This window comes from Phaseolus vulgaris, chromosome 7 (genome assembly GCF_000499845.2).
Source record: "Phaseolus vulgaris cultivar G19833 chromosome 7, P. vulgaris v2.0, whole genome shotgun sequence".
NCBI lineage: Eukaryota > Viridiplantae > Streptophyta > Magnoliopsida > Fabales > Fabaceae > Phaseolus > Phaseolus vulgaris.
In genome coordinates this window covers 37,631,175-37,656,577 of record NC_023753.2, presented here as the reverse complement: position 1 = coordinate 37,656,577, position 25,403 = coordinate 37,631,175, and the positions used below count along the sequence as shown (strand labels likewise).

General features: G+C 32.7%; 3 protein-coding genes and 1 pseudogene across 5 annotated transcripts; 1 reads left to right on the top strand and 3 right to left on the bottom strand.

Annotated features, from left to right (window-relative positions):
• Nucleotides 1-581: 581 nt before the first annotated feature.
• LOC137829467 (putative disease resistance protein RGA3) lies at nt 582-4,144 on the bottom strand (the record flags this gene model as incomplete). The annotated part of the gene is made up of 2 exons (XM_068636268.1): nt 582-799; nt 1,526-4,144. A coding segment is annotated over one exon (2,589 nt), but the record flags the coding sequence as incomplete, so codon positions are not given.
• Nucleotides 4,145-4,783: 639 nt separating this feature from the next.
• LOC137830585 (protein DETOXIFICATION 42-like) lies at nt 4,784-14,048 on the bottom strand. 2 transcript variants are annotated; one of them, XM_068638021.1, is made up of 15 exons: nt 13,628-14,048; nt 12,880-12,991; nt 10,556-10,690; nt 10,282-10,403; nt 9,236-9,544; nt 8,938-9,107; nt 8,405-8,540; nt 8,106-8,202; nt 7,886-7,986; nt 7,094-7,257; nt 6,082-6,153; nt 5,883-5,999; nt 5,716-5,811; nt 5,358-5,479; nt 4,784-5,207 (listed from the first exon to the last, which is right to left on the bottom strand). In XM_068638021.1, the coding sequence occupies exons 3-15, from the start codon at nt 10,585-10,587 to the stop codon at nt 5,147-5,149; spliced, it is 1,599 nt and encodes a 532-aa protein (XP_068494122.1). In that variant the 5' UTR covers nt 10,588-10,690; nt 12,880-12,991; nt 13,628-14,048; the 3' UTR covers nt 4,784-5,146. The 2 variants fall into 2 exon arrangements, with proteins under 2 accessions (XP_068494122.1, XP_068494121.1); XM_068638020.1 differs by lacking the exons at nt 12,880-12,991; nt 13,628-14,048 and having other exon boundaries at nt 4,926-5,207; nt 10,556-10,985.
• An 898-nt stretch (nt 14,049-14,946) lies between these two features.
• On the bottom strand, nt 14,947-18,918 carry LOC137830584 (putative disease resistance protein RGA3). Of its 2 annotated transcripts, XM_068638019.1 has the most exons (3): nt 17,029-18,751; nt 15,968-16,755; nt 14,947-15,311 (listed from the first exon to the last, which is right to left on the bottom strand). In XM_068638019.1, the coding sequence occupies exons 1-2, from the start codon at nt 18,554-18,556 to the stop codon at nt 16,004-16,006; spliced, it is 2,280 nt and encodes a 759-aa protein (XP_068494120.1). In that variant the 5' UTR covers nt 18,557-18,751; the 3' UTR covers nt 14,947-15,311; nt 15,968-16,003. The 2 variants fall into 2 exon arrangements, with proteins under 2 accessions (XP_068494120.1, XP_068494119.1); XM_068638018.1 differs by having other exon boundaries at nt 15,968-18,918.
• An 870-nt stretch (nt 18,919-19,788) lies between these two features.
• Nucleotides 19,789-25,202, top strand: LOC137830583 (disease resistance protein RGA2-like; annotated as a pseudogene).
• Nucleotides 25,203-25,403: the final 201 nt, after the last annotated feature.

The window sequence follows — 25,403 nt, the reverse complement described above, 5'->3', positions numbered from 1 at the left end:
TGAACTAGGAATAGTGGCTTGTGACCTAAGTTGGGGCAGTAAGGTGATGGAAGAAACAATATTTGAGTAAGAAGAAGATAAAATCTTATTTAGTGTTTATTCTTCTTAGATATAATAGAGATAAATGTGATTCATTGTTAGGATTGTCGTTGACCATCATTGAACTTGTGTGAAAGACAAATAACACTGAAGTATTGGTATCTTTAAAAATATGACCTTTGGCAATATGTTGGTGGAAGCAAAATTTCAACTTTTTCATAGATGAAAACTAAAGAAACTTTTTTTTTCTTCATGTAACTAAAGTCAATTTTTACTAATATTATATATAAAATAATATGTATTGTTATGTATTTAATATACACTATAGATATTGTAATATATTACATTATATATATATATATAAATATATATTTTTTTATACAAGAAAAAATCAGTACCTATAAGTTATCAAACAAAATCTTTAATTTAGAAATTTTAAGATAATAAGTCTATGACTTTTTTTTATATATAATTTAACTTTTTCATATTTGCTGGATGTAGGAGTCAAGTTTATAGTTTGATTCCTGTACTTGAATTTGAAAGAAAAGAAAAAGTAGAAAATGCTCTCAGAATTCTTTTATTTTTCATAGTATGAAAATTTACAAACACAACAGTTACAAATACAACTACCAATAACAACTAATTCTCATACCTTCAAATTGATCTTTTAACAGAAAAATAACTCCAAGATAACTGCTCCAATGTACAATGTTTTATACATTCCTTAAGAAAACTCCAAGGTTCTGATCCAGTATCACTCCTGCAAACCAAAGTTCATAAAATTCCTTAAAGGGTATCTCTTTTTTTCCAAGAAAGTGATGGATTATAGGAATTGAGAGAAACAATTTAGTCAACATCCTTAACAAACTCAAATATCTATTAAGGATTTTGCTGGCTTGAATACTTCTCTTAAATAACATGTTCGTGTCGGATATATGTATCGGAAACCGACACTCGTAGGATATGTATCGGTGAAGTATTCAATTTAAAAAATATTTGTTAGATTTCTGACAATTCTAGCATGGTTCTAACACAATTTTAAAAAGGAGAAATACACTAATTTTCTAAAAACTCAAATTTATTGTAAATTTTTTTATTATGATTGTAAAAGTAAGGAACAAATTCTTTTGAACTAGCCATGAACAATATTTTCCTGCTAAAAAAAATCTGAAACATATTTGTGCACATAAATATTTTATTGTCAATTTATATTCATAATTGTATAATATATAGATTCGTGTCTCATGTCCTACATTTAGAGATTATACGTATCTGTGTTCCCATGTCCAATATATAGATATTATATGTATCTCTGTATTTGTATCTATGTCGTATCCGTGTCAATGTCGTATCCGTGTCTTTGCTACGTAAGTTGTTGATGAAATAACTTACTATGTAAAAATGAAAATCCCTTCTTTCCAAAATAGCAAAAAGGTGGTCTAAAACAACAATCTGCTATGGAAACCAAAGAAACAAAATTCAATACCTTAAACTTTCTGCTATCAAAGATTTGTCATCACTCTTCCAATTCACCAACAAAAACTTGTTTGATGTGAGATATTTTGTGGCAATCCTGTCCAACCCCCGGCTGGTATCTTCTGCATAATTCAGGACAGTTGTTAATCACTAGATTTTCAAGATTTGTGAGGTTATCAGGGAGTGACTGCAGGTATGGACAGTACTCAATTACAAGCAGTTTGAGACAAATCATAGATGACAGCCATTCAGGAAGCTCCTTAAGATTGTTGCAGTCAGCAATCACCAAGGAATGTAGTGTGTTCACAGATCCTTGCAACCATTGAGGCAAACTGACCAACTGTTGCAAACTTTTAAGACCAAGAGACTTTAACCTTAAATCAGGGATTTGGTTGCCAAAGTCCATTGACAATTCCAACTCACAACAACTCTCGATAACCAAATTCTCCAAATTTGTTATGACATGAAAGGACAAAGACTTTAGATTCCCGCAGTGATGCAAAGACAAATTTTTAAGAGTAGAAAGTTGTATCCCTTCAAACAGTGACTCCAAATTATCACAAGAATTGAATGTCAAAGTCTCTAAAGAAGTCAAATTTGCTATTTCTTTGTCCGGAAAATGAAGTTGCTTTGTGGTTATGTGTAGGCGACGTAGGCTGATAAGTTTTCTCATTCCTTTGGGCAATTCTTGTAGCTCTGTGCATCCATTAAGGTTCAAAGTTTCCAAATTTTGCAGGTTGCATACTGAGGAAGGGAGTCCCTTGAGCTTTTTATTCCCAAAGAGACAGAGATATCTTAAATGTTTCAACTTTCCAAGGGAGGGAGGTAAACTCTCTAATTTAGAGTTACTTAATTCCAAAAATCTCAAGTATTTGCACCTTGACACCAATGTATTCATGAAAACTTCATTGGAAGCTTCATCAGGAAAAATTATAGTTCTCAGACCTGTGGGAATGACAGCTTGGTCTAGCAAGTTATTCTCACTGAATGCCAAATGTCGAGCATTGGGAGATATTATTGAACTGCGAGGGTATATTGTTTGAAACTCACCTTTGGCAGCATACATAGCAAGATCATGAACTAGATCATGTAATTTAAAACTGTAACCATGGCTCAATTCAGTGAAATCTGTGAGAAAAGATCTTGACCACAGCTCATGCAAAAATTGAATGGCAACATCATCCATTGTCTCATTTTCATTTGGTGGTGGAAGAAAACCAAGTGCCTCCCACAACTTAGTAACATAAAAACTAAAGAATTCAGAACCCTCAGAAAAAAGGGAGAAGCAAACAAAACAAGGTTTCAAATGTGAAGGAAGTTGATTGTAACTTATTTCAAGAGCAGGCAAAATGTCTCTTTCTTTTTGTGGCAAATTCCAAATCTTGTCGTCCCTCATAGACTCCCACTTGGTTTTATCAACCACAGAGAATAGTGAACTTGCTAAAGTTTTCACTGCCAACGGTATTCCTCCACACTTGTTCACAATTTCTTTCCCAATCTCCAACAACTGTGGAAAGCTTTTCTCTTTCCCTTCTTTAAAAGCCGTTTTCACAAACAGAGAGAAGGAATCCTCTTCAGAAAGGCGTTCCAGAAGGTAAGAGTTGGAGGATTTGGTGCACATCATGGTAGCTGTCAAGTGGCTACGAGTGGTCACTAAGATCTTACACCCTTCAACACCTACATCTATTATTTCCTTCAACTCATCCCATCTTGCACCATCCTCGTTCCACACGTCATCCAACACAAGCAAGAACTTCTGACCTTGAATTGTATTTCTCAAACGATTTTGAAGTTGCTCTGTCTCAAAGTTATTGAAGTTTTCCCTAGTTGGGTTTATAGCAGAACTGAGGATTTTAATGAGCACATTCCTAAGTTCAAAATCATTAGAGACACACACCCACATCTTCAAGGGAAAACATGCATCAATGTTGGTGTCATTGAAGACCAACTTAGCAAGTGTGGTTTTTCCCAAGCCTCCCATTCCCACAATGGGAATAACAGAAAGACTTTGGTGATGACCATCTTGCACCAAAAGTTTTACTATTTCATTTTTGTCATGTTCCCTTCCTGTAACATTGGAAGGGTTTACATAAGAATGAGTCGTTTCCCTCACGTGCACGACATGTGTATCTTGGTCAATGATTTGAAGGCCAAACATGCTTCTTTGATCTCCAAGTTTGGCCAACATGGTGTTGATATCTTGAATGCGATGCGCCATTCTAAGACGATAAACAAGAGGACTACTTGTTGAGAAGAAACGACGTACCTTCCTTGAGCAGCTACCATAGGTGTTGACAACGTGCTTCCTCAAGGCTTCGCATTGAAAATCATCAACTATGTCTTCAGCATCAGAAAACACGTGCTTCACCTGTCTCAGCCATTCGGTCAATGCACTGCTCAGCGGATTCTTTTGCTGAGCATCTAAGAGCACACCTCTGATGAGTGCCATAGTTGCTTTCATCTGTTGTAGCTCGCTATGCACACCAACCGCCAAGGAAGCTTCTTCAACTGCACGAGAAGCAATCTTCCCTATGAGTGATTCTGCGAAGCTGAAAATAAGTGATTCGGCCATGATGTGTGTTTTGGGAGATAGGTGGGAATGCAAGGAGAACTTGGTGTAGTTTGAATAGTTTCATCTCTTCACTTGATACAAGGTAGGTATAGCCATTAAATGTAGTTGAAGAGTGGTTCTGATAATATGAAAAAAGAAAATAGGAATATGATAATCACTATAATATCATATTTTTATTTTGATGTAGATATATTTTTATATAAGAAAAATGTTTCTTAAATTACTCATAGAAATATCTATGATATGTAGTTCAGTAGTAGCTGCATCATAAATACAGTGGGTTGGGGTGGCACACCCTATTTGCTTAGATGGATAGCTGAATCATAAATCATTGTCATATAGATATTTTTATATAAGAAGATGATAATATCCTTTTATTTAAATTAGTTTTTAGGAAATTTTTTAGTTTTTAAAAAATATTTTTACATTAGGATAATTTTTTATTATTATTTATATTTAAGAAGTTAAAATTCAGATAGAGAAGGGGTAGATGTCATAGGTGTTACCCAGCTACCTTAGTTCAAACTTTTTCCTTCACTTTCCCAATAGATTTGAGTTGAACGGGTACTCACATGAAACTCAAGATGCAAAATCCTTTGATTATTCACAGCAAAATCATTCTCTTCAATTAAATGATTATTCCATAACGAATTAACGATCCTTAGATCCCTTGATCACTTATCTAGTCCCAAGCATGAGATCAACACTTCTTTGCATCCTTATCCATAAACAATTTAGATACATGTTCAAGATCTTCCAATTGAGAACCGAAGCATTCATGTTCAATTAAAAAAGCAGATATAGTTTGCTCTTTCTTTCCTAAAATCTCATCTATATACGAACATTGCCTTTCATATACATATATACAAGTGAATTCATGTGGAGTAAAAAAATCACTTCAGATAAAAACAATCATTTCAAAAGAGCCACCACCCTTAGAAGAGGAAGAAGTAGCTGAAGCAGTGGTACTCCATGATGGGGTATCTCTTCAATGCTGCTTCTACTGTGCACGTTAGAATCAGAATACCAAATCTCACAATGGTTAAAAACAGCATGGAACTACTGGATCGAATTAGAGTTTTCAGTAAGGAAGCTCCAAGGTCCTGATGCAGTACCAATCCTGCATACCAAAGTTCATAAACGTTATAATTTGTTATGTTAGTACTTCTGTTCAATTTCTTTTTGTTTGAAAAGAACAGTGGTCTCAAAAGAAATGAAGGAAAAATGTCTCTAAAACTCAGGGGTGTCTTTTATTTGTAGCAGAAGTTACCTCCAAAACCCTGCAAATATCCTTAGAGACATGTAAATAGACAACGCAATCCAGATACCAGTAAAGCCAAAGCTTGAGGACAGCACATATAAACTACATATGCTCACCAATGCCACCAAAATCTGGGAGTAATAGCAAGTACATAAGCCACAATGGGGAAATAAGCTGATTCACAGCAGAAAGGAGGAGTTGCAATAATTCTTTCAAAGTGAAAATTATGAAAAAGGAAAAGATAACAAGAATTAACTGGTAGGTCAATGTTCACAATATCCTTTTTTCCTTGTTTTCAAAGGCAAAAGGCTGATCAGTATTAATGAACCATGAACAACAGAAGAAGCAATTTTTCTGATTAACTTACCATTGAGTAAGCAGAGTATGTGAAATCTGATGCCCCATAGTTGATTCCATCAAAAACAAATGCCAAAGCATTGATGGGTTGAGTAGCAGCAACATACTGAACAAGTATTCATCAAGTAAAAGAGAGGAAAAACAGATAAGCAAATAGCAAATATTGATATTACTTACTGGAATGCCAATACTGATAAGTTGCAGAACATTGCTGTCATTTGTAAATAACTTAGAACCAAAGGGAAGTAGACTCAAAAGAAGGACTGAGAGAACCAGCCCAAGAATCAAGCCAAGCTGCAAAATAAAATTACTCAAGACAGGTGAATTAAGAGCATGAATAGCTAAATAAAAATATTAAAGTGACAAGTTGAAATACCTGCAGCACACGGGAGGCAGATTCGATAACCTTTTTGTAATCCCTTTTAGCAAATTCACTTGCAATGATAGCCTGAAAAGAATCTCACTATTATCTATATTGACTTGAATGTATAAAAGGAACTTACATTTGGTAAATAAAAACATCCGGAGTGAAGATTGATACGTGAATGATGATAGATATCATAAGGAGAACATGGGAATGCATGCAATTAATTGCAACATTACGTAAAACTCTTCAAAATTACCTTTGTTTTTACTGTTATAGCTATGTTTGTTTGTGTTAGTGGTAATGTTTAGTCAAGTAGAAGAATTAGTCTGATTTTGGACAGATTTGTAATCTTTTGCTGATAACATTTATGATTTTAGACAGATTTGTCATGTTTTTTTCCTTAAATATGAATCAAGTATGGATAATAGTATGGTTATGCAACCAATACAAAAATTGCTTTCTTTCTCTTCCCTTTCATGTTATGGTTTATGGTATAAGCTGTCTTCGTTTAACATGAATGAAGATTCTGAGGCAAATGCTACACAGGAGCATGTAAAAACTCACTAAATGCAATCAATAAGAAATTTGTATATGCTTTAAATAGGCTTGACAATCATGGTATAGAAGTTCCACTAAGAAGTTTCAATGTGTCTTCCTGGCACATGCCAATTATGGTATTGACATCAGCTGAATCTAGGCAGAAAAATGTCTGATAACAGTTAATAATAGTTTGCTATCACTGATAAATCCATTTAAAATATTGGAAATCTTAGATGTCAGATGGAGAAGTGTGAGTTAGAGTCCCATGTTAGATAGAAATGGACAATAAGAACAAAATGTAAGACAAAAAAGACTCAAAAAGTTATTGTTTTAATGTTTTGGGTTGAAAGTGATGTATGCTCTTTTACATGGGTTTACTCGGGATTCATTTGTGCCAAATCTTTCACATAGTAGTGTATTTATTTTGGTATTTCAAATAAACTTTCGAAGTAGGTTTTTGGAGAAATTATCAATTACATACTTGTCCAGCAACAGCCAATCCATCAGCAAGCAAAGATGTTGCCATCCAAATTTGTAAGCAGATTTGAAATGCAGCCATAGTTGTTGATCCTTTCCTTGCTGCTAGGGATGCAGACAAGGTCACACAGAAAGTCACAGCTGCAACTTTAACCAACAACAGAAACCCTACAACAAGGAAGAAAACTGAGTTAGAAACTTGTCCTTAAGAATGTGTCAAAAATATTTAGAACACTACAAGACATTGATCAAGTTCAAGCAGTAGGAAAAAAAGTTTAGGATCCCCATAACACTGTTTCTTTCCCTGAAATTTATGACAAGAGAAAAGGGAACTTTTCACATTCAGATCAGACAGCCCAAAGAATCAGGATGCTTGCGTTTTCTTGTCATTTTATATTTAACTGTAATAAGAGGTATTGAAAGATCCTCACTATTTTCCAAATTAAGCCATTTTTGTTGTGATTATTTAGTCCAAGAAAAGGAACATTCAATATTAGGATAGATTTTTGAACTCAACCAAAGTTTCAGTTTCACTCGTTATAAACATAAAGCAGTGCACATTAAAGATGACATTATTAAACGAGAACTGTCAGATAAGTTTCTGAAGTAAGCTACTGAAAAGAAGACTGCACAATAAAATCATAAGCAAGAAAGTTGCTATCGGATAAACAAGTGATTCTGCTGATCAAATTTTTAAAGCCTGTTTTGATAAAACTAACATGCAGGTTCAGCTGTTTAATTATAAGAAATTGGGAAGCAGGAGATTTTAAAAGTAGAGAAGGAATAGGTAAATAACCATTTTTCAGAATCTTCGCAAATTGAAAGTCTTTCATTGTGGGAGGCAGAAGAACAACTTGTTTCATCAAACTCCGCAGCAGCATTATGGCTATCAAGTACCTGTTAAATCATGTCACCAGTAAGTGAAATGAGAAACAAGAGTGCAATGTGACATCAGTTGGAATATCTTGTCTGTGGGGTATATCCTTAATCATAAATGACTCTCAAGTTGAACTTACTGGGAGAAAATGTGGGCAATGGCTGCTCCATTGACTCCCAACCGCACTACGAACATAAGCAATGGATCCAAAAGGATATTTGTTGCATCTCCCATTACTGCAATCAAGTTTCACAAGTTACTGAATGAGAATAAGGTAGTTCTTAATTTGTGTTTAGAAATAAATTTTAATTGATCTCCACTAATCCTCTAGTCTCTGTCAAGATCTGATTCAAGAAATTTGAATTGATGCACATGAAACAACATAAAGAATATACAGAAATGCTAATTAGTCCCTTTGTAAAAGAAAACATGAAGTACCTGTAGCATACAAAGGAGTTTTGGTATCTTTGATTCCACGAAAAACTCCTTGAATTGCCATAGAGATAATAACTGCTGGTGCACCGAATGATCTCAATGTCAAGTATTGTTGTGCTGGTTTGAACATAGGAGAATTCTGCATGAGAAGTAATATGACAGTGATTTAAAGTCTTCAAAAGCTATAAACAAAAAATAAAACATTAAAGTTACCTTCAAACAATTATTCAAGGGTTAATGGTGTTTTTACTTGGAAAATGGGTCATCTTTGGTTTTAGTCCCTTACTTTTAAAACCATAAGTTTTCCTCGCTAGAGTTTTGAAATACCCAAACTTTAGTTAAAACTAACGATGTAGAGGACAGAAACTTATGATTTTAAGGACTAAACTTTGGGTATTTAAGCATATAGGGATGAAAACTAAGAGTTTTAAAAGTCAGGGAATAGAACCAAAGATGATTAACTTCTAGGGACTAAAAGACACATTATTAAGCCAGCCCAAGTGATTCATTTCATGGTTTGTTTAGAAAGTACTCACAGAATCAACGCCCATGTAATTCAACATTGGTTTAGCTGCAAAAATGAGAAAGAGAGTTTGTAGAACCCCAAGCACACCACCAATAACTATTCCTGATGATGCTGATGGAATATAGGCTTTGCCACGGTCAAGTGTAGCCTTTTTATCAACATTTTTTGAAAAAGTGTTGCCTTCAAAATGTAGATAAAAATAAAATTAATACTTACAGAGTAAACCAGAAAAGCCTTAATTGAATGAACCATCAAATACAAATTCAGAAATTTTAGTGGTTTCTTTTATCCTTGAAAAATATATGTACCAGCTTTCTCTGCTTGGTCCTGTACATCCACCTTTACACTCTCATTTACAACAGATTCCTCAAGCAGAATTTCTTTTTCTGACTGATGATTACCAGCTTTCTCTGCTTGGTGGTGTATATCCACCTTTACACTCCTATTTACAACAGATTCCTCAAGCAGAATTTCTTTTTCTGACTGATGATTTTGTTCAGCAGCATCTTCCTCAGCAACCAAAGAGGTTGTAACACTGACAAGTGGAATTATTGTAATTTTTGAGATTTGATTGAAAATAGCAATGGAGACTCCCACAGCAGCAAGCTCCACAGGACCTACAAAATAGCATTTCATAATATAACTTAATGCAGTCAAATCACAAGCTAATAACTGGAAAATGGACAAAAAAAAATATGAAAGGGAAATTCCTATCTATAGATCTAACAGTTCATGGAAATATTTAGCATTGTTTCATCCCTAATGGGATAGTCTTTTGCTGTTATCATTGTTCCATCACTTCAATTATTTATGAGCAAGGACACAAGAGAAGAGAAGTATTAAGACAATAAACATAGTTAGCTACATTTGTAACACTGCTATAGGCCCCTCAATCTCCAGGACATGTCCTACTTTCTAGATTTCAAGTCTATGACTGGTGAAAATGTTACCATTATGACCTTTCACAAGTTTACCCTGTGTCCTCTTCATCACCAGCATTCATAATATAACATAAAAAACAAAGGCCTTATCCAACTAGGTGGTCATGTAGTACATAATAGGGTTGAATATCTTGAAATATTCACATTTATTAACTTTTTACTTATTGATAAAAAAAAATGGATATCTGCATTCACAATGTGGGCATCTAAATTTTTCCTCAAATATGAAACTTGATAAGGTCAAATCCACAACCAATATCTTATTGTAGGCCTAAAACTGGACTTTAGACACCACTTGTGCATATGAAAAAGCAAAATCTCCAAACAGGTAGCATTATTAGTCAGAACCAAACATCATAAATATTCACAAAAGTTAAATGTATAACAGTTTTCGAGGAAAATGTTAATCAAACCTATGTGGCCGATGAATGCAGTATCAATCAGAGAAGCAATAGGGTCTGCTGCCAAAGCCAGAGTAGTGGGGAGTGAAATATGCAGTATTTCCAGGCCTAGTTCATCCTCTGCCAGAGCATTCCTGGAAGCATAACATCACGAATTTAATATCTACCACAACTAGTAAAACAAGGAAAACTTCATCCAAGTTGAATCAAAGTAATAAAACAGTGCAGTGATGAAGAAACACAGTTGAATTGAAAGAACAAATACAGTGAAAGCAATAATCTTTACCTTATGCCAGAAAATAACATTAAAAGGGGCATGTTTCTTGAGAACAACCTCCTCTCAAACAATGGAATTCGCTTATAGAAGTTTACCACCTTTCTTCTAGTATTCAGTAGTTGATCAACAAACAACCAATGAAAACTAGAAACAGTCAAAGAGCACATAATGAGGATTTGGATTAACAATGAACACCACTTTGACACGAAAGAAAAAATTGTGAATATGTCACAGCTAAAAGAGATCGAAAGGCTTCCATGACCCCATGCTTTTCTCTCACAGATAACACAGTGAATGAAGCAGTATATTGAAGCAAAGGAGCAAATTAAATCATGTTACGTTTATTATATTATGTCATTTAATTGAATATGAGATAGGAAAATCAACATAAAATGATGAACAGGTTGCATCTGTTTGACACCAGATAGGTGCAAAATTCACAGAAGCCTCCCTCAGTTAAGTAAAACCCAGATTATACAAAGTTCAATGAATATTATATTATAATAACTAGTACTTATGCTCATTGCAATACAAGAAAAATATTTTAAATACACTTGTAAATGTATAAATTGTATTATAATAAATAACTTTTTCAAATATAAATTTTAGACTTAAATAAAGTTTTAGTATCTAATAAAAAAATTATTTATGGAATCCTCAATAAAAAAAATGTTTTGTTTTATTTAGGGTAACTGTAGTTACCATTAATTAGTGTCAAACACAAACTTTTTTTTTTCTGTTTGACCATGTTATTTTGTGAAAAGTTGTAATAAAAAAATTCTAAACAAAATATTTTTTTAATGAAAACTCGTTATATGAATTTTTTTGTTGGATATTCAATTAAAAAAAATCAGAATTTGTGTTTTATTTTGCAAAGGTGTGAAATCTGGGCTATTTTTTTTTAAAATTATTTATTGAATGAAATATCAATGTCATGCAATAGTTAAAAATTATAATTTGAAAATTAATTCAATGTCAATTGAAGGACCAATTTAATATTTTCAATTTTTTTAATGAAGAAATTACTCAAATAATTTTAATCTAAGTTTAACAATGACAATTAATTATTTTAGACTAATGTTGGTCAATCATACGTAAATGTAATATCGCAGAAAAAAATCTGTTAATTTACAAGTGACTTTTGGATCTGGATACTGTTTTTGTTTCATTTTTTTTGTAGATATATTTATTTCATACTAATTTTACGAGAATCAATCGTGCATTCTCAAACGTTTATATTATATTAATCATGTATGCGTTACGTGATTGATTATTCTTGTATTTTATATCTATTTAATGGTACTAATGGTTATCAGTAAATATTTAATAAATTTATATAAATAAAAAAATAAAAATAAAATTTAAAATATTTTGTAAACATCTTGTGTTAATTTTTTGTAACATATAATGGGTATTATTTAGACGGAGTGTGGTTTGAGAGGTAACATATAAGGCTGATTTGAGTTTCACTAATTTTATCTTCATTTTTAAGTAAAAATATATCTCTATTTATATTTTTATATTTAATGGATATAAACTTTTTTTTTCAGTACATTTTTATTGATTATCCCATATATTTGTACCTGCCACATTCACCATTCATGTTTAAAAAAATAACATAATATTATCAATGATTCAAATAAAAAATATTTCCTCTTCTTTCATGTCAAGTACCAAGAAATACAATTATATAAATATCAAATGATTATAGAAAATAAATAAGAATTATATATATATATATATATGATTTTTTTTCTTTATGTTATTGATTTTTTTCTATTCTTAATATTGGGAATATTTGGAAAATCAAAACTTGATCTCAGATTTTAAAGATTGATTGAAAAACCATAATTTCGAACTTGATTTGAAATGGTGAATTACTTAATTAATCAGATTTCTAGAAACACTAATACCGATTCTCTTTGATTATTATGGAGGAATTGATGATTATTAAAAAGAGTTAAAATATAATTAATTATATTAACAACTTCAATATATAGGAAATGAAAGTAATCACATGCATTGTTGAAAAAGATTATAAGTAAGTTTAGTGAAATTTGATCCAATAATATTCTCTCATTGATATATTTTCCTTTTACTTTGTTTGGTTATTTGTTTTCACAACTTTTGATATAATTAGCTTTAATATGGAATATCATTATATTGAAAGGGTTAAAGAGAATAGTTTGTACACACAATATCCCTTTTCACTGTTTTTGCAAGATATATCTTATTTACCATCTTAAGAAGTAACACAAAACTTCTCTAATTATGTGTGAGAATTAGTGAATAATGACGTATTAGGTTTATTATAAAATATAGCTTTTGCTTACCCAAGATTCAAATGAAAGATGAATTCCTCTTCAAATAAATTACTTGCTTTCTTCTAAATCTATATATCTTGAAATTGAGTTCGCAGATGAGTGCGCCATTCTTCAACTTCACCTGCAAATGTTTAACTTCAAAACCAAATATATAGCAACACAAATATTTGTATCAAAACCATGATATGCATAATCTATAAAAACTCAATTAGTTGCCTAAATTTAACATTTAGACAGTTAAATTATTGAACCAAAATCAAAAGTATTCAAGTAAAATTATCCTAACCTAATCCAAACACACTAAAAAAAAATATTAAATAAAAACTAAATTTAAAGACAAAAAATAATTAGTCACTATATTAATTAAATTGGATACTAATTTAGAGACTAAAAAATTATTTATATCTAAAGTGATTTCTATTATTAATAATTTCTAAATTGGTATCTAAATTAGTTATCCAGATTACTAATATTTTAGATTCTAAATTAGTATATGATTGGAAAATATTTGTGTAAATTTTTTTTTTCGATAAACAAAAGAAAAATTGTGTTCAAAATTTGGGTTTGTGGATAATGTTAGCCGTATGCATATTGTGTTGAATTGGAATGATGTGGTAAAGCTATGCAATGTTATATATAGAAAATGAAATAATTTTGCAAAAGAACTTGATTCACAATTTTGTTGGGAATGATGCAGTTTGGTAAATCAAAGAAAGTCATAAACATAAAACATAAAGAAAAGAACTTTTGATCTCACCAGTGCTAATTTGGAACCCTTCAACCCTTTGCTATGTATACTAAATGGAACCCAAACCTTCTTTCTCACAAGTTCTATCTTAGAGGCCTTCAAACCTCCCATAGTTAAGACAAATGAAACTTGTTTGCTGTCATATTCTATAGATCTTCTAATGCTATAAGAACCTCATTTCTACAGTTGAATATGTGAAATGAGATAGAGAACCATTACCCTTGGTGACAATGAGAAATGATCAATGGGGTGTTGTTTGTTAATAATGGAACCCTTTTGGACAATGAGAAACATTTGGGAAGAGGAATTTGATAGAATATCTAAAAGGGTAAAAGAATGCAAGTGAGGTGGGGTAGGTTACTTTTTGCATGAAGGTTTTCTTCTCTTCCATTGCAATAGAATGCATGCAAGATAAAAAAATTGTGTGATTAGGAGAAAGTTAAGGTATCTAAGAACATGCCTTAAGTTCTACAAGTCAAACTTAATGGATTATAAATAGATTCTTTTTTCCATTTTTGTATAAACCCATCAGGGCCATTAACAATTGAATCTGTTTCATCTTATTCAAAGTTATAATTTAATTAATAAAATCTACTTTTTTATATAAAGTTATTGATATTTTAATAAGTTATGTCAAACAGCAAAGTGGTGTTACAGAAGATCCAATGAATCAGTGTGACGGTGCCTCTAGACACACATGTCAAGGTTTGCACTAACATCATCTCTGATAGACTGAACAACATCAATCATGCAGTGATCTCTAATCCCAATTTTAATCATTGAAGTGTTCTTTGCTTATCATTTACTGTAGCATCTTTCTTTTTGCCAATGTTTTACAGATTTTCTTTTCCATGAAATGTGTTTCCTTCATATTTATTTCAACTGATTCGCTAAGTTCATACTCTTGCAGATGGCAAAGAAGATATCAAGAAATAAATGAATTGAATGTAGTTACTTTGTTGGTTGCTTCTGCAATGTATGTTTTCAATTTTGTGGCTGTTCTGATAATATGTAATCTTGAATTTGAAAAGTCATTTCATTTTTTAGATTTTAGTCAAATATTTATGCATAAAATTTGACAGTAAATTTTTATGTTAAACTTATATTTTCTTAAAGAATAACATTCTTACTTGCACATAAAGAGATAGCCCATCAATATAACACAGATATTTTGACATGAATACTAATATAATACGGAGATATATATAATTTTTAAAATGTAAAACACATATCTATATATTATATAATTATGAATTATATAATTTAATAATAAAAATTTATATGAAAAAATATGTTTTAATTTTTTTTTATCGTAAAGATGTTTCTCATGATTCAAAATGATTTGTTCCTTATTTTTATAATCATAATAAAGATTTATACAATAAGTTTGAGTTTTTAAAAAATTAATGTATTTTTCATTTTTACAATTGTATTAGGGTCGTATAGAATTGTCAGACATCTAAGAAGTATTTTTTGAATTTGACAATTCACCTATATGTGTCATACAAGTATCGTATGAGTGTCGGTATCCGATACGGACGTCTGACATGGACACATCATTAAGAAGAGTCTCGTAACCATCAGCAAGAAAAGAGCCTTCCATCAAAATCTGTGGGGATCTGGAATTCAGCCATTGTTATTTATCGTTGCCTAGCGGCTGGGGATGTGGACAAGATCACATACAAAATCACAGCTACAAATTTAACAGAAAATACAGAGGGAAAAAATAAAAGTTAGAATATTGTCCGAAAATATGCATGAAAATATTTCCAGATGATTATATGATTTTGTCTTTTCGCTTAGAGATAGCCATGAATTGAATCACTGGATTATCATTTGGAAGTCAATATACAGAAAAGATAAAACAGAGTCTAAAGTTATAACTCTGAATGTTCTTAATGTTTCACAAAGTTAAGATCATATTTAAAACATTGAATTAAACTAAGTGTTTCAATAGTTCTAGGAAAGTCACGCAATTAAACTATTGGTAAGTATCAAGTATCAAGTATTTGGGAACTTACCCTCAAAAGCTAGCTATTAAAGGAGAAGAACCAAACACTTAAACACTCTACCTAATATTTCATACTAATCTGATATGGGAACTAGGGAACCCCATAACACCTAAGGCTTATCACATATCTTCTGTGAATTGAAGGTATACCCTTGCTGTCCCTTCTGAAGAGGATAAAATGCCCTTTTTGCCATATGGAAAAGGGTCCTAGTCAATATGCTAATGATGTTCAATTACATATGTATAGGGCATTGTTGGTGTATAAAGTTATATGTACATCAGAAAATTTGATTCTTTCAAAATAGAAAAAGAAAGTTGTCAAAAGCCAAAGTTGATACCTTAAACTTCTTGACTGTGTTATCCAAGAGTTCCTTCTACTCTTCTGGTTCACCAATGATAACTTGTTTGATGTGGGATATTTTGTGCCAATCCAATCCAACTCCTGGCTGACATCTTTTGCATAATTCAGGACAATCATTGATTTCCAAATGTTCAAGGTTTCGGAGGTGACGCGTGCTGTCAGGGAGTGTGATCAACCTTGGACAATGTTCAATTATAAGTAGTTTGAGACAGGTCAAAGTTGACAGCCACTCAGGAAGCTCCTCAAGATTGTTGCAGTCAACAATTAGCAAGGAATGCAGTGTGTTCAAAGATCCTTGCAACCACTCGGGCAAAGTGACCAACTGTGGCAAACTTTGAAGAACAAGCAATTTTAACCTTGAATCAGGTATGGAACTAAGGTTGCTAAGGCCCATTGACAATTCCATCTTACTGCATTTGAAGATAACCAAACTCTCTAAATTTGCAATGACATGAAAGGAAAGAGACTTTAAACCCCCACAACCAGAAAGATGCAAAAACTTAAGACTACTAGGTTGTATAGCTTGGAACAATGACTCCAAATTATCACAAGAATAGAGTTCTAATGTTTCTATAGAAGCCAAATTTGAAATCTCTTTGTCAGGGAAATCTGGTTGCCTTGTGGTTACAAGCAGCCTACGAAGGCTGATTAACTTTCTAATTCCTTTGGGCAGTTTTTGTACCTTTATGCAACCTCTGAGGTCCAAAGTTTGCAAATTCTGAAGTTTGCACACTGAATCCGGGAGTCCCTTAAGTTTTTGGTTACCTGAAAGATTGAGATATCTTAAATGTTTCAACTTTCCAATGTAGTGAGGCAAACTCTCGTATATAGAATAACTCAAGTCTAGAACTCTGAGGTATTTGCACCTCGACAACAAGGTATTCAAGAAAGCATCATTAGTAGCTTCCATGGGAAAAATGATAGTTCTTAGACCTATGGGAACGAGATCTTGGCCAAGCATATCATTTTCAATGAATGACAAGTGTTGGGCATGCTCAGATATACTTGTGCTGTGGGGATACAATATTTGAAACTCACCTTTGGCAACGTACACTGCAAGATCACGGACTAAATCATGTAATTTAAATCTGCATGTGCTCCCCATGTCAAGAAAATCTGTGAGAAAAGATCTTGACCATAGCTCACGCAAAAATTCATTAGCAACATCATGTGTTGTTTTGCTTTCCTTGGATGGGGAAAGAAAACCAAGTGCCTCCCACAGCAGAGCAACATAAGAGCTAGAAACATCAAAGTCCTTGGAGGCAAGAGAGAAGCAAGCAAAACATCGTTTCAAATGGGAAGGTAGTTGATCGTAGCTCAATTCAAGAGCAGGCAAAATGTCATTTTCATTTTGTTTTAAGTTCCAAATCTCGTTGTCTCTTATATTCTCCCATTCTTTTTTATCAACCCTTGAGAACAGAGAACTTCCTAAAGTTCTCACCGCCAATGGTATTCCTCCACATTTTCTCACAATTTGTCTCCCAATCTCCATCAACTCTGGATGATTCTTCCCTTCTCCATCATCAAAAGCCGATTTCACAAACAGAGATAAGGAATCCTCCTCAGAAAGGCCTTTTAGAAAGTAAGAGTTAGAGGATTTAGTGCGCATCATGGCATCTATCGAGTGACTACGAGTAGTCACCAAGATTTTACTCCCTTCATCACCTACCATGTCTATGATTTCCTTCAACTCACCCCATTTAACATGATTCTCGTTCCATACATCGTCTAAGACCAACAAGAACTTCTGACGGTGAAGGGTATTTCTCAAACGATTTTGAAGTTGGTCAGTCTCTAAATTTTTGAACTTTTCATTGGTGGGGTTAGGAGCAGAGTTAAGAATTTTAATAAGCACATTCCTGAGTTCAAAATCATTAGACACACACACCCACATCTTCAACGTGAAAAATTCCTCAACTTTGGTGTCATTGAACACTACCTTTGCGAGCGTGGTCTTTCCCGAGCCTCCAAATCCCACAATGGAAGTTACTGAGACACTTCTGTCATAATCACCATCTTGCAGCAAAAGCTCTATTATCTTCTGTTTATCATGTTCTCTTCCGACCACATTCGAGACATTTACATGTGAATGAGTCATTTCCCTCGTATGCACAACAACTGTGTCGTTGTCACTGCTTTGAAGACCAAACATGTGCCCATAAGCTAAAACCTTCTCTAACTGCTTCTTGATGTCTTTTATCTCACGCCCCATTATAAAACGGTAAATCACAGGATTCTTAGTTGAAAGCAAACGACATACCTTCCTGGAGAAGCTGCCATGAGTGTTGACAACGCGCTTCCGCAACACTTCGCACTCAAAGTTGTCAACTATGTCTTCTGCGCGGGCGAACACCTGCCTAATCTGTCTTAGCCACTCGCTCAAAGCATTGTTCTGCTGCCTCTTTTGCTCAGCGTCTAACAGGAAAGCTTTGATCATTGCCATGGTCTTTTTCATCTGTTGTAGGTCTTGGTACACACCCAACGCCAAAGAAGCTTGTTCGACAGCTCGAGAAGCGAGCTTCACTATAAGTGATTCTGCAACCGCGAAAATGAGTGATTCGGCCATGACTTTGGGTAGATAAGAATGCAGAGAGAAATGGTTTTGTTCTGAATCTTATCTTGGCATCATGAAGTACTGTGAAAAGTCTAGTCAATATTGGAGAGCTCTGATTGTAGCAAAATTCTATTTTGGAAGATGAAAATTGGTGGGTGATGTTACCTTGGCAGTGAAAATCATTCTTTGTTCAAAGGTTTCGAGGTTGCACACGTTTATGAAAAGTCAACAAGATGTTTTATAACGTGCATCTTTGTAAGGTTGAGATAGGATCATAGAAAGACAGATATTACGCTGAAGACACTACAGAGGTTCAACCCAAATGAAAATGAGTTATAATAAATTTTGAATGCACTATTCCCAGTTGTACTAATATATTCAATTAGATCAAACACCCCAAGTAAAGACTTTTGTAGTTTAGTAGTTTGGTTGTTGGGGTGTCTATTTGTGCAGAGTCAATCACATATAAAAATTAATGTACAATTTTGTTTTAAAATCCTTTTATTCCATTTGACTAATATTCCTTCCATTCATTACTTTTCAAAATGCCTTTTAACCTATAGCATAGCCCAGCCATAACCTATAGCCCAGAAATAAAGGACGGACATTAATACGATACAGACAAAGACACAGACACAAAGATACGTATAATTTTTAAAACGTAGGATACATGGATACAGATTTATATATTATATAATTATAAATTATATAAATTGACAATAAAGATTTATATGCACAAGTATGTCTTTGATTATTTTTTAGAGCAGAAAGATATTTTTTATGACTTTTTATGACTGTTCAAAATGATTTTTTTTCTTATTTTTATAATCATAATAAAAAAATTTACAATAAATTTTTAGAAAATTAATGTATTTTTTTTTTAAATTGTGTTAGAAGCGTACTAAAATTATAAAAAATATAACAAATATTTTTTGAATTGGACACTTCATGGATACATATCCTACTAAGATCATACGAATGTCGATGTTCGATATAATACTGACACGCAAGAGGAGTGTCTGAATTTTATAATATCATAACAAAACCCTAAATCATAAACACTTTAAACCACTGTGAACCACGAGACAATAGTTAGAAAATCGTGGGTCTTCAAATGATAAAATTTTAAATGTATTAAAAAAATTTACCCTAAAACTTTTGGGCTAAATTCTTTACGGTTGAATTATTTCTTCTTCATTCTGCTGAAGTGTGCCAAATAGGTAATGGTTTCACTTTTCACTTTTTCGTTCTTCTTATTTCTTCCGTTGAAGTGTGTTGGTTTTTGCATTTGCTCGAAATAAGTTAAGCAATTTTCTGTTCTTTTTTTTACTGTTCAGGGTTTTCGCTGAAGGCTTATTTCTTCCTTATTCTTCAGTCTCCATTCTTCCAAAAACATTTTTCTTCAGCTGAAGTGTGCCGGTTTCTGTGTTTGCTCCAAATAGGTAAGCAATTTTTCATTCTTCTATTTTTTGTACTGTTCAAGGGTTTTGTTGTTGAAGGGTTCACTCACGTTCAATGTTCTCTATGATGTTCGAAGATTTAGGGGTTGGCTGGAATGGAGGTTTTTAGCCGTGTTTGAGTTGAGATTTGGTTTATGGGTGTTTCACTTGTTTTTCGGAATTGTTTGTGTAGATGTGACATTTGAGATTTATGATTGATTAAGTGTTATGCTCTGCTTGATTATCAAAATTTTGATAGAGATGGTTGATTAAGTTTAATTAAGACAAATTAGAATTTACACTGTGTTTAAAAGTAAGAGAATATTTTTTTTTTTTGAGTATGATGATACTATTTGGGACTTCCTTGTGTTGATGACCAAATGAAACTTAGTCCTGATTGATTCTTAACATTCCCCCTATAGGTGATGTTGATGGTGAAGTTGAAACTATTAAATTGTTCTGACTTTTAGAAACATCTTGTTTAGAACTAAAACTCTTAGATTCAATTTCAGAGGTAGTTCGTTTCTCTTATGGAGTTGAATTTTTCATCGCAGGATCTTCACCACTCTTGCTTGATTTCACCTCAGACCCATTTAGTTCGTGTTCTTTCATCTCATCCAAACTAAATCAATACGAGTATCTCTTTTACCAAAAAATATACATATTTTAAACTGATATATCAACACAAAATTCTAAGTGTTTCTATCACATTTAATTAAAATCTTTTTTGATATACATGATTCAATAAAGAAAGAAAAATTTAAGTGTTACTATCGAATATAGATAAAATATTTTCTGAAATTGGTTGTGTTGCTTTACGAATACAGTAAATACTTTCAATGAATACAACAAATCACATCTCACTTTATCCCTTATTCACTTTGCTCTCCTTCTACTTAGGTTATTTATAACTCTTTTACAAGGCATTTGTGTAGTACAAGGCAATTTTAAGCTTTTTTTTTGGGCAAAGTGTGGAAGGTGATTAAGTTTTATTGGATTTGAATAAGTTTTAAATTTAGTCAACATCTTTTTTCAATTTGAAAATTGCAGCTTAAAGCATCAATGACTTACAAGTTGGTAATATATAATGTTTAAATAAAAAATTGTGATGATTATGTCATTTTTAGTTATTAGTATAGCCACAGTCAACAATATTTGTGTTTAATGTTATTTATATTTTTTACTATTTATTTTAATTATTTGTTTAATTAATTTAAATTTAATATTTTCTAATAAATACGCATGTCTTTTAGTATTCTTAACATGATTTAATTTTTAATTCACAATAATTTAGTAACTTATTAATTTTAGTTTTAAATTAATATTTAAATTTTAAAAATCCAAATCACTTTTAAAATAATTATGCGTTCACCTTTTATACAATGATCGGTGCCTTAAGCAGCTGATATGCATTAAATCTATAAAAACAACTTTAGAAGGTGGTTTTATATGATTTGCAAGGTATGTTGATAGATATATGTAGTTAGTTTAGAATAGTTTTTCTGTTGATTTTATTTTTGAATATAAGGAGTCTTAGGTTGCCATTATTCTACTACTTTTATCTGATTTAGAATTTTGTCTTTGATAGGCTTCATGGAACCATAGGATGACTTGCTTGTATAAGAGTTGAAATATTCTTAAAATATCTCTATTATTTATTCGTTTTTTAAATAAAAAAATATATTAAAAAGAACTTCCAAAATTTATTACTTAAAAATAATTAGTTTAAAAATAGTAATAATACAAATTTGTTAATACATTTTAAAGGATTGACCATAAAACTTCAAATTTGTTAAATTAATTTTTTTATCCTCCACTTATTCCCACCTCAAAGGGAAAAAAAAACTAATGTAGTCGTTTTCTGGTAGCCGGCAAGGATTGAGTAGAAGGTGTTAAATAGAAGTAACCTAATAGAAGAAATAGGATCCACTTACCATAAAATAATATGTAACCAAAACACTTCAATCTAAATTTTTCATTTTTTTATTTCATTTACAGATTTTTTTTATCACAACTTGGCATATAAAACTTATAAACAACTAATATACACAGCAACATGATTGTGGTAGTGGTTGTTGTTTAATACATTTGAATTAGTCAGAATATAGACAGCAACATGATTACACTAAAATCAACTTATTATAAAAAAGCATAGATTCACACACTAATCCAACTCCAGCTAATACAATTTATTTTATGATAAATTCGAGTACTAGGCCGGCATACGAGTTTTGTCTGTATGGAAAATTTACCAAACTAACCATTGTTTTATAAATACCATAATCTAATCATGTCAAATCATTCACCACACAACTTTTCTACCTTTGCATTCTTCTCTCCCAAAACAACAGCATGGCGGAATCACTTCTTTTCAGCTTTGCAGAATCACTCATAGGGAAGGTCACTTCTCGTGCCGTCAAAGAAGCTTCTTTGGCGCTTGGTGTGCATAGTGAGCTACAACAGATGAAAACAACTATGACACTCATCAGAGGTGTGCTCTTAGATGCTCAGCAAAAGAATCCGCTGAGCAGTGCACTGAGCGAATGGCTGAGACAAGTCAAGCGCGTCTTTTCTGATGCTGAAGACATAGTTGATGACTTTGAGTGCGAAGCCTTGCGAAAGCACGTTGTCAAAACCTATGGCGACTGCTCAAGGAAGGTACGCCATTTCTTCTCAACAAGTAATCCTCTTGTTTATCGTCTTAGAATGGCGCATCGCATTCAAGATATCAACACCAGGTTGGCCAAACTTGCAGCCCAACGAAGCATGTTTGGCCTCCAAATCATTGACCAAGATACACGTGTGGTGCATGTGAGGGAAATGACTCATTCTCATGTAAACCCTTCCAATGTTACAGGAAGGGAACATGACAAAAATCAAATAGTCAAACTTTTGGTGCAAGATGTTCATCACCAAACTCTTTCTGTCATTCCCATTGTGGGAATGGGAGGCCTAGGAAAAACCACACTTGCAAAGTTGGTCTTCAATGACACTAACATTGATGCATGTTTTCCCTTGAAGATGTGGGTGTGTGTCTCTAATGGTTTTGAACTTAAGAATGTACTCATTAAAATCATCAATTCTGTTCCAAATCCAACTAGGGAAAGCTTCAATAACTTTGAGACGGAGCAACTTCAAAATCATTTGAGAAATACACTTCAAGGTCAGAAGTTCTTGCTTGTGTTGGATGACGTGTGGAATGAGGATCATGTAAGATGGGATGAGTTAAAGGGAGTAAAATCCTAGTGACTACTCGGAGTCATGAAATAGCTACCATGATGCGCACTAAATCCTCAAATTCGTACCTTCTACAATGTCTATCTGAAGAGGATTCTCGTTCTTTATTTGTGAAGTCTGCTTTTGAAGATGGAGATGAGAAAAAAAACCCACAACTATTGGAGATTGGAGAAGAAATTGTAAAAAAATGTGGAGGGTTACCATTGGCAGTGAAAACGGTGGGAAGTTCACTGTTCTCGAGGGTTGATAAGAAAGAGTGGGAGTCCATAAGAGACAATGAGATTTGGAATTTAAAACAAAATGAAAATGGCATTTTGCCTGCTCTCAAACTAAGTTACGATCAACTTCCTTCATATTTAAAACCATGTTTTGCTTTTTTTCCCTTTACCAACAGGATGCTGATATCTTAAGTTCTGAAGTTTCTATGTTTTGGGGAGCACTTGGTTTTCTTCCCCCACCAAAGGAAGGTGAATCAACGATTGATGTTGGGAGTCAATTTTTGCATGAACTGTGGACAAGATCGTTTCTTTCAGATTATATTGACTTCGGGGGTGCATGTCGCTTTAGATTGCATGATTTGGTGAGTGATCTTTCAGTGTCTATTGGGAAAGGCGAGTTTGAAAGAATACATCTCCGCAATTCAAAAATATCTGATAGTACCCAACATTTGGCTTTTGAGGAAGAGAAGTTTTATAGTGAAGCTCATCTTCCCACATGTCTCAGAACTATGATCTTTCATACCGGAGGGAACAATAAAGATTTCTTGAATACATTGGTGTCAAGGTGCAAATATTTGAGGATTTTAGACTTACAATATTCTGAATACGAGAGTCTGCCTCGCTGCATCGGAAAGTTGAAACATCTAAGATTCCTCAATCTTGCACAAAATGAAAAACTTAAGGAACTCCCTGATTCAGTCTGCAAACTTCAAAATTTGCAAACTTTGATCCTCCGTGGATGCATAAAGCTACAATCGTTACCCAAAGGAATAAAAAATCTAATTAGCCTTCGTCACTTAGCTATAACCACCACACTACCTGATTTTCCTAAAGAAGTGATTGCAACTTTTACTTCTTTAGAACATTTATATTTTAGTAATTGTGATAATTTGGAGTCATTGTTTGAAGGAATACAACTTTCTACACTTAAAACTTTGTGTTTGGACGAATGTGCAAGTCTAAAGTTGGTGTCCTTCCATGCCATAAACAATTTAGAGGTTTTAATGATCTCTAATTGCGACAAGTTGGAATTGTCAATGGGTGGTGGAAGCCAAATCCCCAATTCAAGGTTAAAGATTCTTTTTTTTGAATGTCTTGCCACAACTGGTCACTTTACCTCAGTGGTTACAAGGGTCTGTGGATTCTTTACAGTCCTTGATAATTGAAGGTTGCATCAATCTTGAGGAGCTTCCTGAGTGGCTACCATCTCTAATTTGTCTCAAAATACTTGAAATTGTCAATTGTCCAAATCTCTTGTCACTCCCTGATAGCATGCATCACCTCACAAATCTTGAAGACTTACGAATCTGTGACTGTCCTGAATTATGCAAAAGATTAAAGCCAGAAGTTGGACAGGATTGGCACAAGATATCACACATAAAAAAAGTTGATATAGATGAAGGATAATTCTCTCAATAACATGTTGAAGGTACTAAGTTTAACCTTTTGGCTTTTCTATTGCATTATTGTTTTTGTCAAGTTTTTTTTTTTAATTTTAAAAGAAAGAGTTTTCTTCTTTACACAGGTTATATACCTTTTCGTCGTTCTCTCCACCTCACAAGGGAATAATATAGCAGGAAACTATGGAATATCTTATTGCCTACAAAATATGTACTAATAATTTTGTACAATTTTTTCACTTTTGTACTTTCAAAACAATGGTTTTTTTAATACAAAACAAAGTATCGGTAAAGTCAATGTTTTGTAATAGTAGTGTCAACTTCAAGTAGATCAATTAAAAAAGAGAATGTATGTCCTTTTTTAGATGTTTTCTATACCATTATCTTTGAACGAGCTGGTTAGAAAAATTAGATTTTAAATTATTTCAGAACAACCAATTTAGTCTAAGAATTTACTTTTAAAGATCTTTTATTATTTTTTTCATATTTCCAAAATTTGTATAATTCAATTTTTATGCATTTTTTTACATTTTATTTACTTATAAATTGAATAAAATTTATAAAT